At 47.5% G+C, this 18,630-nt stretch overlaps 1 protein-coding gene across 1 annotated transcript in view; it reads left to right on the forward strand.

Annotated features, from left to right (window-relative positions):
* The window catches only part of MMP17 (matrix metallopeptidase 17), a 48,319-nt gene extending 31,863 nt beyond the window's left edge, over nt 1-16,456 (forward strand). The window contains exons 4-10 of the mRNA XM_021543954.2: nt 3,238-3,521; nt 7,119-7,295; nt 7,428-7,527; nt 8,864-8,946; nt 12,437-12,589; nt 14,731-14,988; nt 15,477-16,456. Coding sequence (XP_021399629.1) covers nt 3,238-3,521; nt 7,119-7,295; nt 7,428-7,527; nt 8,864-8,946; nt 12,437-12,589; nt 14,731-14,988; nt 15,477-15,802 — 1,381 coding nt within the window. The 3' untranslated portion in view covers nt 15,803-16,456. The remainder of the gene's footprint in view (nt 1-3,237; nt 3,522-7,118; nt 7,296-7,427; nt 7,528-8,863; nt 8,947-12,436; nt 12,590-14,730; nt 14,989-15,476) is intronic.
* The last annotated feature ends 2,174 nt before the right edge of the window (nt 16,457-18,630 follow it).

The raw sequence follows: 18,630 nt of genomic DNA on the forward strand, positions 1-18,630 counted from the left end.
TTTGTCTTTTGGAGGACTAAAAGCAATAAGGAACGCAGAAATCAAAATAGATGTGGGTGCCCTTCGGTGGCAAACAGAGGCAGATCAGTCCTCTCTAGTCTCCACTTAAGCATTCTAGATACAAAGTCTGTTTGGGATGGGTCAAGCAAAGGAGGTGACTCAGGGGACACATGTGAAGGACTGGCAGCACTGTGTGAGAGTCAGCACTCATTTGTCTGTATGGCAATGCTGCTGCCTGGCTGAGCACTAAATGCAGAGCAGGGATTTTCTCCTTGGTATCCAGTTGTGTCTCTCAACTCCACATCCTGCTCAGCAGCTGCCAGTTCCAGCATTGTGGCTGATGCTTCCTCCTGCAGCCCCATCCACCACAGGGATGGACACTCCTCAGGACGTCCCAGAGTGTGATTTGCAGAGGGATGTGACTGACCCTACAGCTTAGGGCAGTGTTGGTGGGGTGGCTGGAGGGACTGAGCAATCCAGTCCTCATCCCTCTCAAGCTGGCAGAGGCTGCCTGGAGCAGAGAGCTTTCTCTCCAATTACTTACATCAGGCTTTTGCCCAAGATCTGAGTTCTGTACAAGGAGTCTCAGAAGGGGTTTACATCCAAGAAGAAGGAGTGCTTCTCTTCGCTGGAAACCTAAGCATGATTTACTACTACTACTAATAATAATAAGTTAAGGTAGGAGGAAGCTTTTTTATCTGCATGCTGTTAGAAATATGCCTCCTTTTCAGTGGAATTGGGTGATGCAAGGCCAACAAACATCCTATCAGCATAATAGTCTTTTCCTAATCTCATTGAAAGCAATTAGCAGAGATCCAGCAATCAAATCAGATGCTGAATTGAAAAACCCTGATGGGATTCTCTTGAAAAATGACAGTGATAATGAATAAAGGATAAGGGACTTTTCACTTACACTTTCAGCATATGAATAAAATGTGGATCAGCTCAGAGGTGTAGGACTTTTTTAGAAGTAAAATAGGTATTGATTCTGTTTCTGCCTTAATCTAATGCTTCTGGAGTCACATCTTGGAATGAATATTAATAATATTTGTTTCTTTAGACAGGGCTTTTTATCCACCATCCTTGTACAAGGGAGATCTGATTTATTATCCTCATTCTACAGCTGGAAAGAAAAAGAAAAGAAAATAGGTCACATGGTGAGCAGGGCTTGGGGAGGAAAGAGCAGATAATGTCCCTAAATGTGACTCTGTGCCTTAGGCACCAAGATCCTGGAGAAAGGTCATAATTCCTGGGCTAAACATGGTGTGTGTTACACGTATAATGACTTACTCCTTAGAAATTAAAGTAGCAAAGGGTTTACGTAAGTTCCGAGGAGTGTTATAAAAGATGAAGACAGCTAGTTAATGAATAGCCGGAATCCAGGTGGCCTTTGTCTTGTAGAGGATTGAATCTGGAAACAATCTCTTCTATAAATTAAAATTTGCCTGAAAATTGTCTTTTCTAATTCCATGCTAATACTGTTTGTACCTGTCCTAGTTTAGGGCAAATTTGGGAGAAAAACCTCTGGAAGGAGCCCCCAGAAAACAAACCCCCATGGCCCCTCTCCACCCGCCTGGTTCAGGAAGAATTTTCTCGGAGAGAAGTGGAAAAGAATCTGTTTATTTAACAAACAAAACACTCCCCAGCACAAAAAAAAAATAACAACACCAGATGACAACAGAAGTCTTTTACCACTCTGAAGAGATGACAAATCCAGAAAGTCTCTCTTGGGAATGGTCGCCCAGGTCTGGGCGCTGGGGATTGCTCTGGGCACTGGGGATGGCTGCTGCAGATCACAGAGCGCAGGCTCTGGGTGTTCCTCGGTGTTTCCCAGGTCGCAGTCTGGAGCAGGTTGGAGTGATATTCAGGAAAGGGAAAGGAAAAAAAAAAAAAAACAATCCAGGGAAAGAATTGGACTGCTTAGCTAAATTAACTAACAAGCAAAAGCAAAAGCAGAAGCAAGCAAGCAAAGCAAGCAAGCGAAAGCCAGCAAGCAAAGCAAAAGCCAGCCAGCCAGCACCAGCCTCTTCTAGACAACAGACCATGGGGGGAGGTGAGCCAGCTGATAACAAGACAAAACAAACCTTCACTTTCAGAGTCAGTTCTGAAAGCACAGAACATAATATCAAACATAAACAGAACACACGACTGGGGATACCAGCATCATAACATCACCCCATGACAGTATGTCTCTGCTGTCTCCTTTACAAATGTGTTTTCTTTGAAGTCCTACAATCATCTGGTGTTACATGCATGTAACTCATTTAGATTAGACAATAAGGTTTTTCTTTCCCCAAAGAGTCAAGGGATAGCAAAGGCAAAGATATTAATGATTTTTTCCTCATTTGGCTATGATGTGTTTTTCCTGATTCACCCACTCATTCCCACTGTTTCTAGGATGAGCTTTCCAAGTGCTTCAGAGGAACTATTAGTGAGATTTCTGCTTAGGTTTATGAGTCTTTGTTCTATCAGAGATTCAACCCTGACTAGTTTTGCCCTGGCCCAAAGATGGTGCCTGTCTCTTGAGGGTGTGGGATGCATTCCCAACCTCAGTAAGCAAGTTGCTCCTACTCCCCTTTTCACATCCATGCTGTCTCCCAGCACTCAAATTGCTATTCGGGATGAGCTTGAGTGGTGTGACACTCTGACACTTGTAATTACCTTGTGAAGTGTAGTTAGGTCATCACTGCCCGTTGGTGATGGGAAGTGGCCTGGTACCGAGTGATGCTGTCACAGCTGTGTTATGCAGCAGTGTAAGTGATGTAGTCATAATTGTTGCTTCAGCCTTTAAAAATCTGTCAGACCATGAAAACACTGGCTGGTGTGTCCAGCTTGAAAAAGAAAGTATCATCTGTTATTACTGGGGTACAGCTGGCCAGAAGTTATCCATCCAAACAGGCTTTTATCAATAAGTATTCAATCAACAGTGCATTTGCTTGGAAAGCGTGTCTATTTTTGTGAAAATTTTCAACAAAAGATTATCTAAAAATATTCCTTTAGAAGCCAAGGTGTCTTGTTGCATCTTTGTCTTTTCATCTCCTTTATTAAATCAACAATATTAGGAATTCTTTTTCAAAGTTGGGTTATACAGGGAACATGGTCAGCCCAAAACAGCAAAAAGCTCTGAAAGCCTCACTCTGGCTCTGAGGCATCAGGCACCTGCAGAGCCAGTTCCAGTTGTTCTTGGAGATCTTTCATGCTACTGAACCATCCTCTTTTTTGCCCTCTTTGTTTCAGAGTTCGAACCTTCCCAAAAGAGTCCCACCTGGGCCATGACACTGTCCGAGCCCTGATGTACTATGCCCTGAAGGTCTGGAGTGACATCACTCCACTGAATTTCCATGAAGTGGCCGGAAACAATGCTGACATCCAGATAGACTTCTCCAAGGCAGATCACAATGATGGCTATCCCTTTGACGGCCCTGGTGGGACGGTGGCTCATGCTTTCTTCCCCGGTGACCATCACACAGCAGGGGACACTCATTTTGACGATGACGAATATTGGACCTTCCGATCATCAGGTAGGTCAGGGTGGGAGAGCTGCAGCCAAGCACAAGGGTTCACAATTTCCCTCTTCTGCTCTGGTGGCTGGAGGGGTTTAGCCTCTGCTACACCTTCACCCCAGGCTTCAGGATCCCTGAAGTCATCTGATTCCTCTTGCTAGCAAAATCAACCCAGGCAGTGTTGAGGACACTTTTATGTTCCTGGAAGCCTCAATGGCATCTCCAAATTTCTCTTTATCCTGTCAGCGATTCCAGAGCTCCCCATTGCTCAATCACAGTCCCCTCCTGGAGCTCTTGGATGGGGACTGTATTCTCTAACTTTGACATCTTTTGGGTGCCTTCACTGCCACATGTCCCAGATTCCTATTTTTAAAGTTTACTGTTAGCTGATCTATGTATAAAGGGCTCTCTGTTGTGCTGGGAAAAAGGCCTAGTTTTTTCCTGCCATCTCCTGTCTATTACCTAACATCAGGATGGTTACAAGCTGCAATTGTTTTCTATCTTCATCTTATCTGGCAAAAGCAGAATTTTAATTAGCAGAGGGAGTATCGAGGCAAGTGTTCCTCAGCTGCAAAACCATCTGTGGGGATCAGGTCCCCAGCCCTTGTGTTAGGCGTATTTTGACAGAATGCCTTCTCTGCAGCCACCAGCTGCTAATTTACTTGTCATGCCACCTCCTCCACCAGCCTCCTAGTGGGATCCTGCCTGCTTCAGCTTAATGACTTTGTTTAAACCTGTCTTCTCTGAAACAAGCTAATACCTTCTTCCTGCCCAGCTGTTGACTTGCATCCATACCCCTGCATGTTCATGGGCAGGAGTGTTCACCAGGCGTGCTGGAGCAAGTCTCGAGATGAAGGTTAAAGATCTGGACAGGCTGCCCCTGCATGTTCATGGGCAGGAGTGTTCACCAGGGGTGCTGGAGCAGGTCTTGAGATGAAGGTTAAAGATCTGAACTGTCTGATCTTTGAGAATTACACCTGCTCCTTGTTTCACGTTTCCAGCCCAAACTGATGGCTCTTATCAGGAGGGAAAAAAAGAAAATCAGCAGTTTTGATCTGCAGACGTACAGGGCAGAGGCAAGCACTTTGGTCAGTAGCTTCCCACAGGGAATGTGTTAGTGATGGAGTCAGTTTTGCAGCTAGGGCTGGAAGTGCTCATTGTGAAACAAACTCCAGTGAAGGAGTGAGCTCAGAGCCAGCGCTCCAGCAGGGAGTGCTCCTCCAAGCTCCACCAAGGGATAAGGGGATTAGCCTGCTAGCAAAAAGCTGCCCTCTATTTTGAAGATCTTGGAGCTATCTGAGCTTCATCTTTTATTTATTTTGTTCTTTCTACTGATTCAGAAACAACAACTTGGTAGGTGATATAAAAATATCCCCAAGGTTGTCAGTCAGGCATTAAAATGTCAGAGAGTATATGTCTTGTTCTGTCTTAGTGCCAGGGAAAACAGCACAGGTTATAAAAATCTTGCCTGGTTACAGACACTGTAAATATACAGACATTGTGAATAATAGTAATGAAGGAAAAGGCAAAATTCAGCAAAGACTATCCCCATGCTCCAGTACCCTGAGCCTGGTGAGGAGCTCTAAGAACTGGGCAGGATCAGCCATGGCTACTTTTGTGCAAAAAAGTAGCTATCTCAGATGGCAAAGAAGCCATCTCTTTCCTCTCCAATCATTCTCAGGGAATGAGACACTCCCCTGAGCCTCCGCAGGGATCTTTCCAACCTCACTGCTCTGTATTACAATACTTGACATCATGATCTTTATTAAGAACCACACTTAAAATCATTGCTGCCTTCTAGTATTGGGGGGAGGAAGGTGCCCAGCCCTGGGAGAGCTGAGCAGCCTGCTGTGAGATCTCAGCCATCCTGGAAGCCCGAGACCTTTAACCCTTTCCTACTCATCCTCAATTTGAAAGAAAGTCTGGGATCTGAGATGTTAGAAGAAGAAATCCTAGGTGGGAGGAGATGATGGAATATCCTTGGCTGGACTTTTCTTGTATAGCCATAGGCTGAACCAATTTCTCCTGTAACACAGACTGCATTCTAGGGGGATACAATGACTTGAACCAAGAGAGTGACAGGAGTGGGAATGACCTGTTTCAGTGAGTGACGTCATGTGCAGGAGTGAAGTGAACAAAGGAAAAATGAGGAGGGTGTGGTGGTGCCTGTTCTCGAGACCCTCGGCCCCAGGGGAGGAAAAAATGAGGGGACTGTTGTCCCAGAAATGAGAAACTGTTGTTCTTTGGTACTTGAAAAGCATCCTTAAAGGAGCCCTATAAGCAGTTTTGGTCCATGGACGGTGGTGAGAGCACTGTGCATGGAAGGAGGGTGTCACAATGGCAGATTTTCTCCAGGCAGTGCCATGTGTGACATGGAAACACAAGAGGTTGCAATTGTGTTTCCTGGGGGAGTCTATTGTACAAGAGAGACTCCTCTCTCCCTTGATGAACTGAGAATTGATTATCTGAAGGGTGGTAACTTGATTGGGAATCCAGGGTTTTGTCTCACTGTGTTTTGTTGGAAATTGGGTGGGGGGAGGAGGAATGTGTTGGAAGGTTTTTATTCTGAATTCTGTGTGTTCCTTTTATTATAGTTGTAGGTTAATAAAGTTTTTATTTATTTTTAAGCTTGAGCCTGCTCTGCTCTGTCTCTGGTCGCATCTCACAGCACTCATTTGAGAAAAACATATTTTCATGGGTGCACTGGTACTGCGCCAGTGCCAACCCTTTACAAGAATACATTAGAGGCAACCCAGGCTGAAGGAAAAAAGTCATCAAAGCCTCGAGGTACTGATGTTCAGCAGTGTCTCCCTAATGCCCATTGTGGTGTGTGAGGATCAAAGTGTTTGCCAAAGGCAGCAGACACAAGAGCTGCAGCCCTGTCAGCACAAGATGTGTAACAGGAGAAGGTGGTAAATCCTCTAAAAATAAGCTGGACACAGTCACCTACTTGTGTCAGGGCAGCAGTGAGATGAGCAGGTTGGTGGTTGATAAGCAGATGAACATTCCCATGTTTGTGTGCATACAGGAAGGCTGAGGAATGGATTTGGCCGGGGCAGCATCGTGCGAGGCCAGGCAGCGAAAGCCCCGCAGAGCACCGTGGGCAGGCAGGCACCGCTGGCACTCCCCAGCTCCTTGGCACATGGCTTGGCTCATTGTCACAGGATGTGACGAGCTCCTGGCTGGTGGCTTCAGAAATCTGGTATTCTGGGCAATTTAAAGGCTGTGTCAGCAGCTGCAGCAGGCATGGGACGCAGGGAGTGACTGCTCTGGCCCAGCTTCTGCAGCACCACTCAGCAGATGGTTGTGACGTGGTTGCTGTCTCAGCCCTTTGTCCAGCTTTTTCTCAGGTGCCAGCAGTGATCTGGAAATAAGAGGAGCGATACCCAGGCTGGTGTAGGCTGAAGTCTCGCTTGCTTTCTATTTTCATATGATCTACCCCAGTCTATAACTGGAAAAAATGTATTTTTCAAACTTCACCTATTTCAAAGTTCTTCTTTCCAGTTTATTCAACATAAACCTACAGGTTCTCTTTCTGCCCTTGCAGCCCACCCAAATCCTCCAATTACTTTCAGCACTTAGTGACTTTTATTTCAATTTTATCCTTATCTCCAGACACTCACGGGATGGACCTTTTTGCTGTAGCTGTCCATGAGTTTGGCCATGCCATTGGCTTGACCCACATCTCTGCCATAGAGTCTATCATGAGACCCTACTACCAAGGTCCAGTGGGGGATCCTCTGAAGTATGACCTGCCTTACGAGGACAAAGTCCGGATCTGGCAACTCTACGGTAAGTTTATGTCCCTCATGTGGCTACAGTCTGTTCCTTCCATGGCAGGACATACTGGAATAGCTGTTTTCTGGGGTGAGTGGAACTGGTAGGGAGGATAGTGTTCTCCATTACTGCTTCTTTTCTACACAGGAGTCAGGGAGTCTGTGTCCCCCACAGCTAAACCTGAAGTAAGTAAAACAGATGATCATCCAATCCTGCCAGAGCTGCCAGAGAACCGCTCCACTGTCCCGTAAGTCAAATTTCTTCCTTTCCTGCAAAGGATGTGCAGTAGTGAGGCTCTGCTTCATTTGTATGTTGCCTGCTTGCTCTGGCTTTGGTTTTCCTCTCTGGATATTTAGTTAAAACTCAGATTTTTTACTCATATTAGTGGAAAGTTGTCACCATCGCCCTTAGGTAAATTCATCCTTGCTGGAATTTTAAACAAACTTCCTCAGCAGTATGCTGAATTGCACAAGCATAACTTACCTAAATTGTTCCACAGTGAGCAACTGCCTAATGTACCTGAGGGAGTGAATATTGGAACAAGTGGACCAATAGCCTGACTCCAATGCAGGTTAGCATTGGCAAAGGGCTGCTTACACTGAGTGTCATCAAGCAACCAGCACAGCCTCATTAAGGGAAGTGCAGCACATAGCTCATTAGTAAATGTTAACCAAGACAGCAGGACAGTTAAGAGAAGAAGGGACACTGAACAAAAAAGGCAGGAGGTGGTCATGCACATTTTTGCATGGCAGAGATGGAGCAGGCCACCTTCACCTCGTGCTCCTTTTGTTTGAACATGCTGAATGCCATTAGTTACGTTTCTCCGTGCATAGCTTCTAAAGGTCCTTGTCCACCAGGCTCCTTATGGCCATGTTTGGACCTAGATATACAAGAGCCTTTCTCCCTGCTGTCGTAAGATGTCAGCACCTCATACCAGCAGCAGGAGCAGCAGGAAACTTGCTCATGCCATCCCCTTGTTTCTGCCTTGTATGCTGGGAGAGTGGATGGGTTTGCCTGCACGTCTTTCAGATGTGGCTCTGTGTCTTTCATACTCTGTGCCTTCCCCACCCACCTTGTTGAAGCAGCTCAATATCTCAGCTGCCACTTGCCAGGTGGTGTTCACCAGGTAGATTTCACATGGCTCCTCCAGATCCCTCTGTTTAAGCTCAGCTGCTTTCTGCTTTGCAGCTCTGTCACCTCTCACTGGCACTTTGGAGCTCAGCCCTGGAGCAGCAGCATCCTGAACTGCTGGAGCGAGAGGCTGCTTGGCTGTTCTTCATGTCCTACTGCCCTGGGGCTGGCCAAGCCACGCTGTGCCACCAGGAACGGGAAGCCAGCTCAGCCCTCACCAGCTACACGAGCTGGTGGATGTAGAGTGTGTCTTCAGGCTGAGATTTGCCTGAGCTCGCCTTGGAAATCCTTGTGCACGTGGCTGGGCTTGAGCATGGGGAGTGACAGATGGGCACAGCCTGTAATCTTCTCCAGGAGCAGGGGTGAATCAATCTGTGGGATGGGAGGCATTGGAGGGGACACAGCTCCTCACTGTCTGCCTGGTCCCTGCTCACCTGGGCATCTTTTCACAGGCTCAGGCGGGACATGCCCAACAGGTGTACCACCCACTTCGATGCAGTGGCCCAGATCCGGGGAGAGGCTTTCTTCTTCAAAGGTGAGCACCAGAGGTCTGTGCCTATGCCACCCTGTGGTAGCTTTGACGTGGCAGCACCAGAGGCAGCACAGTGTGGGACGGGCTGGAAGTGAGTGGTGAGGATGAGCTGTCTAGGGTTTGTGGGCTTTTCCCACAGACCCAGGGAGGCATCTCACATACCTGAGTGTGTGGCTGGACTGGTGACAATCCAGCACAGCAGTTTTTACTGTGATCCGTTGCATTAGACTGCCTGGCGAAGAATTAAAGTCTGATATTTGTGCTACCAAAAAATCAAAATCGAGGTCGAACCAAGGATGAGCAGAGCAGCAACAACACTCCACTGCTTTCTTCCTGGATACCTCCAGCCTTCCTTTCCTTCCCTGCTTCACCCTCCCTAATTCTGCTTGCCGTACATCTCTCAAAGTCAGTGTGTACACAATTGAGGACCATCTGGTTTTGGGCCAGTGAACACTCGCTTGTACCATGTTCCCGGGGTGCCCAGCTGTTGATGAGGATCTCATCGGTGCCTTCTCAGCTGAGCAGAGCCTGTGTAGGCTGGACTCTATGGGCTTGCTTTCTCATCTTTCCAAGATGTAAAAATGTTCATGGGTGTTTCCTTGCATCCCTGGCCACCATTTGGCCACCCCAAAGCCATCCACCAGGTAAGCAGAAGCATTTTCTCCAGGGATGAGCAGTGGCATCCCAGCATCTGGATAGCACAGTGAGAGCCTTGGGTCACAGGCAAGAACAGCAAAAGGGTTCCAGAGAATTTGTTGTTGCATGTCACCTGAGGGAAGCACAGTATGGAGACTGTTCCACAACATTATTTGTTCAGATGCCAGCTCCAAAAACCCATAGTGAAGAAGGGAAACTCAAAGACATGAACTGGTGTCAGGATAAATGGCTGGCTGTCCCTCGGAGGGGAAAAATTGATGAAGTAAAGAGAAATCCATCTCGGTGTCTATTTTTGGATATATTTATTGCAGGCCAAAAAGCAGATGTAAAGAGCACAAGGTCAGTGGGTGCCAGCTGCATGTCTGCCTCCATACCCCAGCACTTTAATTGCAGCCCCCATTATTGCCCCCTGAACCATTGTGCACACCAAGGAGAGGGGATGTCGCCTCTTTTGTCCCTTGATGGGCATTTTGTTTTGAGGTGGTCCTGCTGGTTCCCTAGATGGAAAGAAGCCACTGCAAAGGCACCAGGACTGGAGCTCCCCAGACCACACAGGCATGTTTTTTTGAAGGCAACAGTGGGTTCTCTGCTCTTTGGCATCACCGCTTGCTTTGATGTAGGTGCCTCACCACAGATTCCCAAAGTTTAAATGCCTTTGGCCTGCGTGTGTGTCTGTATGTTGCATGCAGCAGTCTTGCCATAGGCACCCAAAGTCTGGATAGCGTGGAACACAGCTGGGATCAAAATTACCTGAAATTAAAGAAAGCAATTATCTCAACCCGTCATCCACAAATTGGTGCAGCAGGACCCTCACACTTGGCTTTCATCATGTTCAGTTTTCCAGCTCAGAGGAAGGTATAAGTTGAGCTTTTTAAACAAGTACAGGGTTGGGCATTTTGGTTTTTAAATTATTCCTGCATGCTAATCGCAGCAGTTCTCCCATGGATCTGGCTTCGGCTGATGATCCTCCATGCAACAGCAGCACTTTGGTGTGCAGGCTGGGCTGTGGCAGATCATGAGCCCAGGCAGACTGGGGTTGTCTCGTTCAGAATTCCTTGCTACTTTATTTTCTTTCTTCTTCCTGATAGTTTATAAAAAGCCAACCAAAGTCACCAACAGCTCAGGCTATTCCTGACTTTTAGGGTGGATTTAAGGTTTCCCTGCTGCAGCTGCTCACCCGCTGAGCCCATCACTTGCAAAGGGACGAAATGTCAAAAGTACTGGGGCTTCCCTTTGTGTCTCCAATGAGCCCAGGGCACTTGGAAGTTCGGATGCTGATCTACTAAAGAAGGAATTAAGCTGAGCTGTATTTCTTGCTAAAAAAGTGGAAATCTGATCTTGTCTAGTGCCTTGCTAATTACAGATGCAGAGATCATCTTTATTTAATTACATATGTTTCCATTGATGTAAAATGGCCACCAAATTTAAATCCTTGGGTTTTTTTATATTCTTAAAAAGAGTCTGTAATTATGGCAATTCCTACCATGTTGGAATGTATTATTAACTTATGTAGATAGAACAAATATGCAAACTGGAGCAGAAGAACGAGAATATGATATAAATCCTTATAATTAGTATAAAACTCCCTCTCTGCAGATACTAAAGTGTTAGAGTTTTGCATCCTGCATTATTAGGCTAAGACCCAATTTCCATAAAATTTTAAAAGCTGGTGTCACAATCTGCCGTCTCTGCAGAAAAAACTGAGTGTGTGGGGCATACCAATCTGAAGATGCATCTTTGGTTTCTATTGGTTACCTCGCCTCAGAAGTTCATTCAAGACCAGATACAAATAATGTGCAGTAATTTCTAACGGGCAATAACAAATACAAGACAAAGTTGAGAGTTGCCTCCTAAACATCTTGTTCTGGCTCATGTCACTCCATGGAGCTCTCTGGAGAAAATACAGCATTATATGTGCTACAAAAAGGCTGAGAATCCCAGAGCCAACACAGACTTGGGTTTGGAGTTGCCCCTGAAAACCATTAAGACTCCTCAGGAAATCCCATATAAGGCTCTTTTAGCAGGAATAGATTTGTCGTCTTTCCCACAAAGGATAAATCTGTTTTCTTTTACACTATCCAAATTATTTCAGAAATCCCTGAAATACTCTTCCCTGGCTGGGGCAGTGCTGCTGTAGGTGTTGAAGTGCATTTTCTGGCACCACTAGTACATTCATCCTGGAAGCTCCACGGGACTGCAGTTTCTGCTTAGCAACCAGCACCTCTAGATGGCACCAAAGTCCTTAACTGCCTCCTTCCCCACCTCCACCCTTCCAGATCTATTCAGATGTTTTCCTCCTCCTTTATTTTCTTGCTCCTTTTCTTCATTACAGAACAACCTGTCTGGTATTTCTGTGTTTCATTGTAACATCCTAGACATTTCCAAACATGAAATCAGCTGGACATCCCGTGTTAAGGAAGCTGTAGCTGCTCCAGGAGAGGAGGAACAGGGATGTTTTTTTGGAAGCTCTTGCTTAAGGCTGTTGGTGCCTGGTCCCACCAGCTCGCAGGAGGTCCCGAGCAGAGAGGGAGGGAGGGGATGAAAGGCTCCTCTCTCCTGCCCCGGTTCAGCAGCACAGCCTCACGCTGTGGCCAGGAATATAACAGCTCCAGCGCAATGTCCAGAGGACTACTTTTATCCAAAAAAGAAAGGGATTTCTTCTAATGGCTGCCAGAAATAGAAAGCAGTCACAGCTGCTGCTGGAAAGCAGGATGACTCTAAATCATGGCTCCCTATCTCACATGCTTTGCTTCCTGCTGTTGCCACCCACCCAACACTCACCCCCCAGGGAAGGTGGGTTGAGTGTGGTTCAATAATGTCCAGTCTGTCCCTCCAGGCAAGTACTTCTGGAGACTGACTCGCAATAAGCACTTGGTCTCCCTCCAGCCGGCTCAGATTCACCGTTTCTGGCGAGGCTTGCCGCTCAACCTGGACAGCCTGGATGCAGTCTATGAGAGAACCAGCGACCACAAGATAGTCTTCTTCAAAGGTGAGAGCAAATATGATGCTGGAGGTATAGAATGTGGTGCTAGGCAGGAGACACCGGTGCCGCGTGTTAAGCATCTTGAGTGCCGGTCTGAATCCTTTTGTCCATGAGGAGAAATGAGCTGGCAGGGAGGGCAAGCAAAAGGTAATGGTCACGTTCCCCAGAAAATGGGGGAAATGTCATTGAAGATAAAGTTCAACCAAATGGAACAAAAATCTGAGCTTTCCAAGAATGAAACACAAGCAGGAACCACACCTACACATACTCATGTTGTGTTCCTCCTTTGACCTTTTCTCTTTTTAGTATTTGTTGGTGAGAAAAGAAAAAGTCAGAGAGGAAATAAAACTGAAACTGAAGGCCTTCAGTTCTAATAATTATATTTGTTACTGTGGGGTTTTTTTCTTAAAATTAGTAGTATAATTTTCTCTTTTTATCTAAAAACACTTGCAGGCTTCTATTTTGGAAGAGCTGGAGGAACAGTTTAGCTCTTGGTTTCTACACAAATGTCCAGGTCCCCCACAGACCATCCATATGTGCTGGTTAGATGCCACCCATGCACTCAATGTCACCCAAGACACTGGCAAGCACTGACTCTTGTTTCACCAAGGTTGTGCACTTGAAGTGCTAAACACATCTCAGCCCTCCATTCTTCCCGTTTGGAAATTGCTTTTTGTCTCCTGACGGTTCTGCTTGAAACATGATGCAATTATTGGTTTCAGAAGTGCTGAGCCAAGCACTTCTAGAAGCAATAATTTGCTTTCAGTTTCCCCAGCCAGGCCAGAGAGATGGCTCATGTCCCATGCCAGCCCCTGCACTTGCAGAAGACCTTTCCAAGTGCAGCTGACACCCTCCTGGACTGCTGGCACACTGAGCCCCTCAGAGCCACACTGAGCCCCACATCTCTCCATGAAACAGTATATGGAAGGCTCTGCCATGTGTGTCCACTTCCTTCAGGCAGTCTGCCCTGCTCTGCTTTCCCAGAGGGAATGGGGCCAGCTTAAGGAGCATACCACCCCCTATGCCTGGCTCTAGACCCTCCCTGTCAGGTCTGCAGACCAGAGTGGTCCTCGGTCACTCCTTCCCTCCCTCCCTTCTCACCTTGCTGGGGATGAACAGACAACCAACCCGGAGCTCAGGTCCAGGGCCTCCTTTTAGCTGCTCAGGAGGCTGTAATTCCAGATGTTCCACGGCTGGCATCTTGTTCCAAAGCATGCATTCTCTGTGTGTGTTAGCGCTGTCTAGTTCCCAACATAAACTCTGAATTTTCTTTCCAGCTACAAAATACGACTCATTCTCTCCCTCCAGTGCTATTTCATTGATCCCTGGACAAAAACCAAAGAACACAAATGACCTTGGCCTCTAAGGTCCTGCTGCTGATACATGGGCATGCCTTTAAGGGCCTCTTCAGATATTCTAGAAAACCAAGGGAGGAAAAACTCTGATCCTCAAGGCTATGCGATACCCAAAAGGGTACTGTAGGTTCCCAAACAGACGTTGTAAAAGAAGAAAGACTGTCCCAGTCGTTAGAGAACTATGGAGAAATTGAGACATCTGGGTTCATTTGCTTGCTCTCTTCTGCCCAAGGTCAGGCTGAGGGGGCAGCTGTGTAAGATCCTTGAAGAGCAGCGAGCTGCTCATAAAAGATGTATCCAGTCCCTGTGCATCCTCATAATGCACAGGTCTTTTGGCCCGTCTGGCCCTAGAAAGTGGTGATTTCTCTTCCAAAGTGGACTACACTTGGCTTCTCAGGAGCCAAATAGGCTGCAGAAAGTGCCCAGTTTGCCCACAAAAGCTGCTTTGTTTCTTTGGATATCGGGCAGAAATCTAAATGCTTCTATCAAATACATAAAAGTGACAGCTGTACTGATGCTGTCAGTGTATTCATGTCCTGGGACAGTCATGGTTTCAGCAGCAAAGTGGGGCTATGGCCATGGACAGCCTGACACAAAGAAGCAGCTATTCAAAGACAGAGGTTCCCCTTCCTGACCCCTTCCTATTCCCATCCTTAAATGCCTAGAGCTCAACCCTGAGGCTTTGTCACCACAGTAGATAAAAAAACATTAGCTCAGCTCATCTGTGGGGAAATGCTGGTTTAGGCTGTGAAACAAATGTGATTTTATTCTGTGCTTGTTTCCTTTCTACAGGAGACAGATACTGGGTCTTCAAAGACAACAATGTGGAGGAAGGGTACCCACGGCCTATTTCAGACTTTGGCCTGCCCCTGAGAGGAATCGACGCTGCTTTCTCCTGGGCTCACAATGACAAGACTTATTTCTTTAAGGACAATCTCTACTGGCGCTATGATGACCATGAGCGGAGGATGGATCCTGGTTATCCTTCAGAGGCCCTCCCGTGGAAGGGAATACCCAGCCCTTTAGATGATGCCATGAGGTGGTCAGACGGTGAGTCTGTATGGCAGTTTAAAAAAGCACAGCAAAGAAAATCAGCACTCTGTTGAGCTGTAGCCCCTCCCCTCCTATCCTGTGTGCCAACACAAACGCTGAGCCCCTGATGGGATACTCATGGTGACTGGAAGCTGAAGAGAGAGGTGTGATTCCAGCCAGAGCTCCCTATACTACTCACTAGAAGAGTTTGTAATTTTAAACGGGCAACAAAAATACCGTGGGAGGATAATTATTGCACTTTATTAAAAGAACACAGTTGATGTGTGATGTCACTGTTTTGCAGTGATTTTTATCCTAGTATGGGCTGATTTGCTCCTCACTGGTCTTGTTGTCATTGGATTTTACGCTGCATATATGAGGATGCAGACAGAAAATACTTTTAAAACTGTTTTCCCAGAATTACAACTTATTTTCTGATGAGATTTCTCTGTGGTTTCTTTCCCCTGAAAAGCCCACCTCATGTTTGGGTTTTGGTCTCTTTGCAGGTGCAAGTTACTTCTTTAAGGGCAAGGAGTACTGGAAGGTGCTGGACAGTGAGCTGGAGGTGCCGCCAGGGTACCCACAGTCCATCGCCAGGGACTGGCTGGTGTGCAGTGACATGCTGGCCGATGCCCCCGAGGCAGCCGGGAGCAGCAGGACTGGGGCGCGCTCCAGGCCGGGACAGCATGACGAGAGCCGCTCGAAGAATGGCTACGAGGTCTGCTCCTGCACCTCAGGCACCCCATCCCTGCACCCTCACCCCATACCCAGACTGACTGCCAGCCTCGTGCTGGCTGTGTGGACAGCAGCACTGGTCTGTATGGCCCTCTGATGGCTCATCTCACCGGCAGGACAACACTGTGGTGCTCCGGATACAGCTCCATGATTGCTAACTGTTGCAAGCAGAAAAAAAACATTCCTAGGAACATGCCAGTGAAGGATTTGAATTCTCCATGAGAAATGAACAGTGCTTTTGTTTTGGAGTTTTCTTTCTTCTTAATTTTAGTTTAAAGGTCTAATAACGGAGTTGAGTCCTGCATCTTCTTATTCCCCCATCCTATTAAAGATGAGAGCAGCGTCATGTTGAATTTAGAAATACTTCATAGAGATGAGTTGCTCTGGATGTTTAAACGCAGCAAACAAGGGAGGGGAGAACTCCCGGGATGGAGCAGGGACAGAAGAGATGCTGCTGAGATGGAAGGTGACAGAAAGGCAGCCAGCAGGAGGTAGTAGTTATGTGCTGACACAATGTACACATCCCATTGGATGTACTAGGTAGAAGAAACTGTGACTCCACTAAGATTAACTGCAAGGTGGCCATTATTTACTGTCAAGCCTGCTGTAGTCACTGGTGTCTGGGTAACCTGTGTCAGTTTCTATGGGTCAGAAACACCTTTGCCTTTCAGAAGGCACTGCAGCTGATCTTTGTATACGAGTCATTGTAATTTAACAATTTCTCTAATAAACCTTGGCCGCCTAAGTGGAATTCTCCCGGTCCTGTGCCAGATCAAGCCTGATACCTGCAGCAAAGTACTGTCTACTGAGGCTCTTAGCAACTTCACCTTTGGATGAGGAGTAGTGCAGCCAAACGAGATGCAGTTACAGCCACTGCCCCAGACTAATCTGTGCACAAAAACTCCTGGTCTCACAAAATTCCTGTGTCAGGCTGGCTTATGTTTTGGGAGGAATCAAGATGTATTGCATTTGTCTGTGACTCTGCCATACCTAGCTGTGCTGCAGAGGATGGGCTGGAGCAGAGAGGATGCTGTGTGGTCAGCTCAAATTCCTTTTGATACCTCTGACAGGAATTTGGAGTGGCAGAAGCCAGGGTCAAGCGCTGCATTAGGATGTTCTGTTTCGGTTTATTCTTCACCATTTTTCAATTTTCTGTGGTATGATTTAGGCATCTGAGAGTCTTTGCAAATGGTGAGTGAGAACTTGGATGAGATATCAAGGAAGCCAGGGTCCTCAAGTTTGCTGTTGTCAAGGTGCTGTTGTCATGGGCAGAGGCTGCTGGGACATAGTCTTCTCTGCCCTGCTTCTGCAAAGCTCTTGCACAAGTGTCTTTTGCTGCCCTGCCGAGGCCAGCTTCTTGGGGAGACACGGAGCAGACAGTGTCATTGCGGGACCTAAAGCTGCTCCAGCAGCCCTGGTGCCAGGTGTAACACAAAGCCCTCTGTGGCACAGCAGGAAAGGCAGAAAAAGTACTCAGTTGCATCCTGACAGAAGAAGGGGGTCACCTTGAGTTTCCCTCTGCTATTTGCATTTTTAAATAGTCCCAAGCACCCACAGGTTTGCTACAACATGATTTTATGGGTCATGAGTCAATGAAACATCCCATTAAACCACTAAATAGCCTTTAAAAACATACAAGCAAAAAAATCTCAGGCATAGCAGCTCCCTCTGCTGAGTGAAGCTGCCTCTGTTGTTCAGAGCAGCTCCCCATCCCACCTCTGCCAGTCAGGCCAAGCAGAGGCTGCTGGGCTGTGGGAAACATGAGGTTCCTCCACTTGATTCCCATTGCATTTCTGTCTCTTCAGTCACAAAGACATGGCTTTTAGTCTTTTAGTCTAAACATCAGCACTTTACAGATTCCTCTTGGAACTGCAGCCATGTAGCAGAAGACACCCTCTCTCCAGTCCTGAAGTACTTGTTCATCTGTTGAGCTTGGAAGAGACACACTGGACATGAAATTGCAGGGAAGCTGAACTTGTAGTAGCAGCTGGAACGAAAAGCAGTGGAAGCTGTTCACTCTCTGCTCATTCCCCATGTTTACCTCAATCCTCTGGAGCTCCAGGTGACTAGACATCATCTTTGCTTTTCCAGCGTTTTTGCTGAAGGGTTTCTAAATGTGGTCTGGGAGATATGGGGTGCCTGCTCCTAACCCCTACGTTCTCCCCTCAGCCCTCTTCTGCCGTGTCCCCTTCTCTGCCCCTCACCCCTACTCAAACTTACAGCCTGCCCCTGCCCCCTTCCTCTCTCTACCCTTCATCCCTCCCCAGCCTGCCCCTGCCCCATCCCTCCAGTCCCCCCACTGCCCACCTGTGACTCTCTGCAGGAATATGTGGGGGCCCGAACACGTGGGGACAGTGCGGCCCTCACAGCAGGACAACACCCCAATAAAACAGGCAGGGACAGTGTCTGTGGGCTGCATGGTGTCACAAAGGGGCTGAAGGGAGGGAGCTGGATGGTGACACAGGGGATGGGGGCTGCTGAGAGGCAGAAGGGGTCTTTAGGAGTAAAAAGAGGGGCTCCAGGGTGGTACAGAGACACTTGGAGGCTGCAGTGGGGAACTGGAGGGTGAAGCAAGGAGGGTGACGCAAGGAGGCTGAGGGGCAGAAGGGGTCTTCAGGAGTAAAAAGGGAGGCTCCAGGGTGACACAGAGACACTGAGAGGCTGCGGTGGGGAACTGGAGGGTGACACAAGGAGGCTGAGGGGCAGGGGGTGCCTTGAGGGTGACAGGTGAACCAGCCCTTGCACCACCTTTAACCTCACCCTAAAAACCACCCCTCCCCAGGTGGGGAGTGCACAGTGGAGGTTAGGGGGCCAAGGGACAGTGTCGGGGACTTGGGTGACACACAGACATTGTGGGCTGAGGGGCAAAGAGGGGGGACTTGACAGGTGGAGAGCTGACACTGAGGGTTAGGGGTACAAAGGACA

This window comes from Lonchura striata, chromosome 18 (genome assembly GCF_046129695.1).
Source record: "Lonchura striata isolate bLonStr1 chromosome 18, bLonStr1.mat, whole genome shotgun sequence".
NCBI classification, from domain to species: Eukaryota; Metazoa; Chordata; class Aves; order Passeriformes; family Estrildidae; genus Lonchura; species Lonchura striata.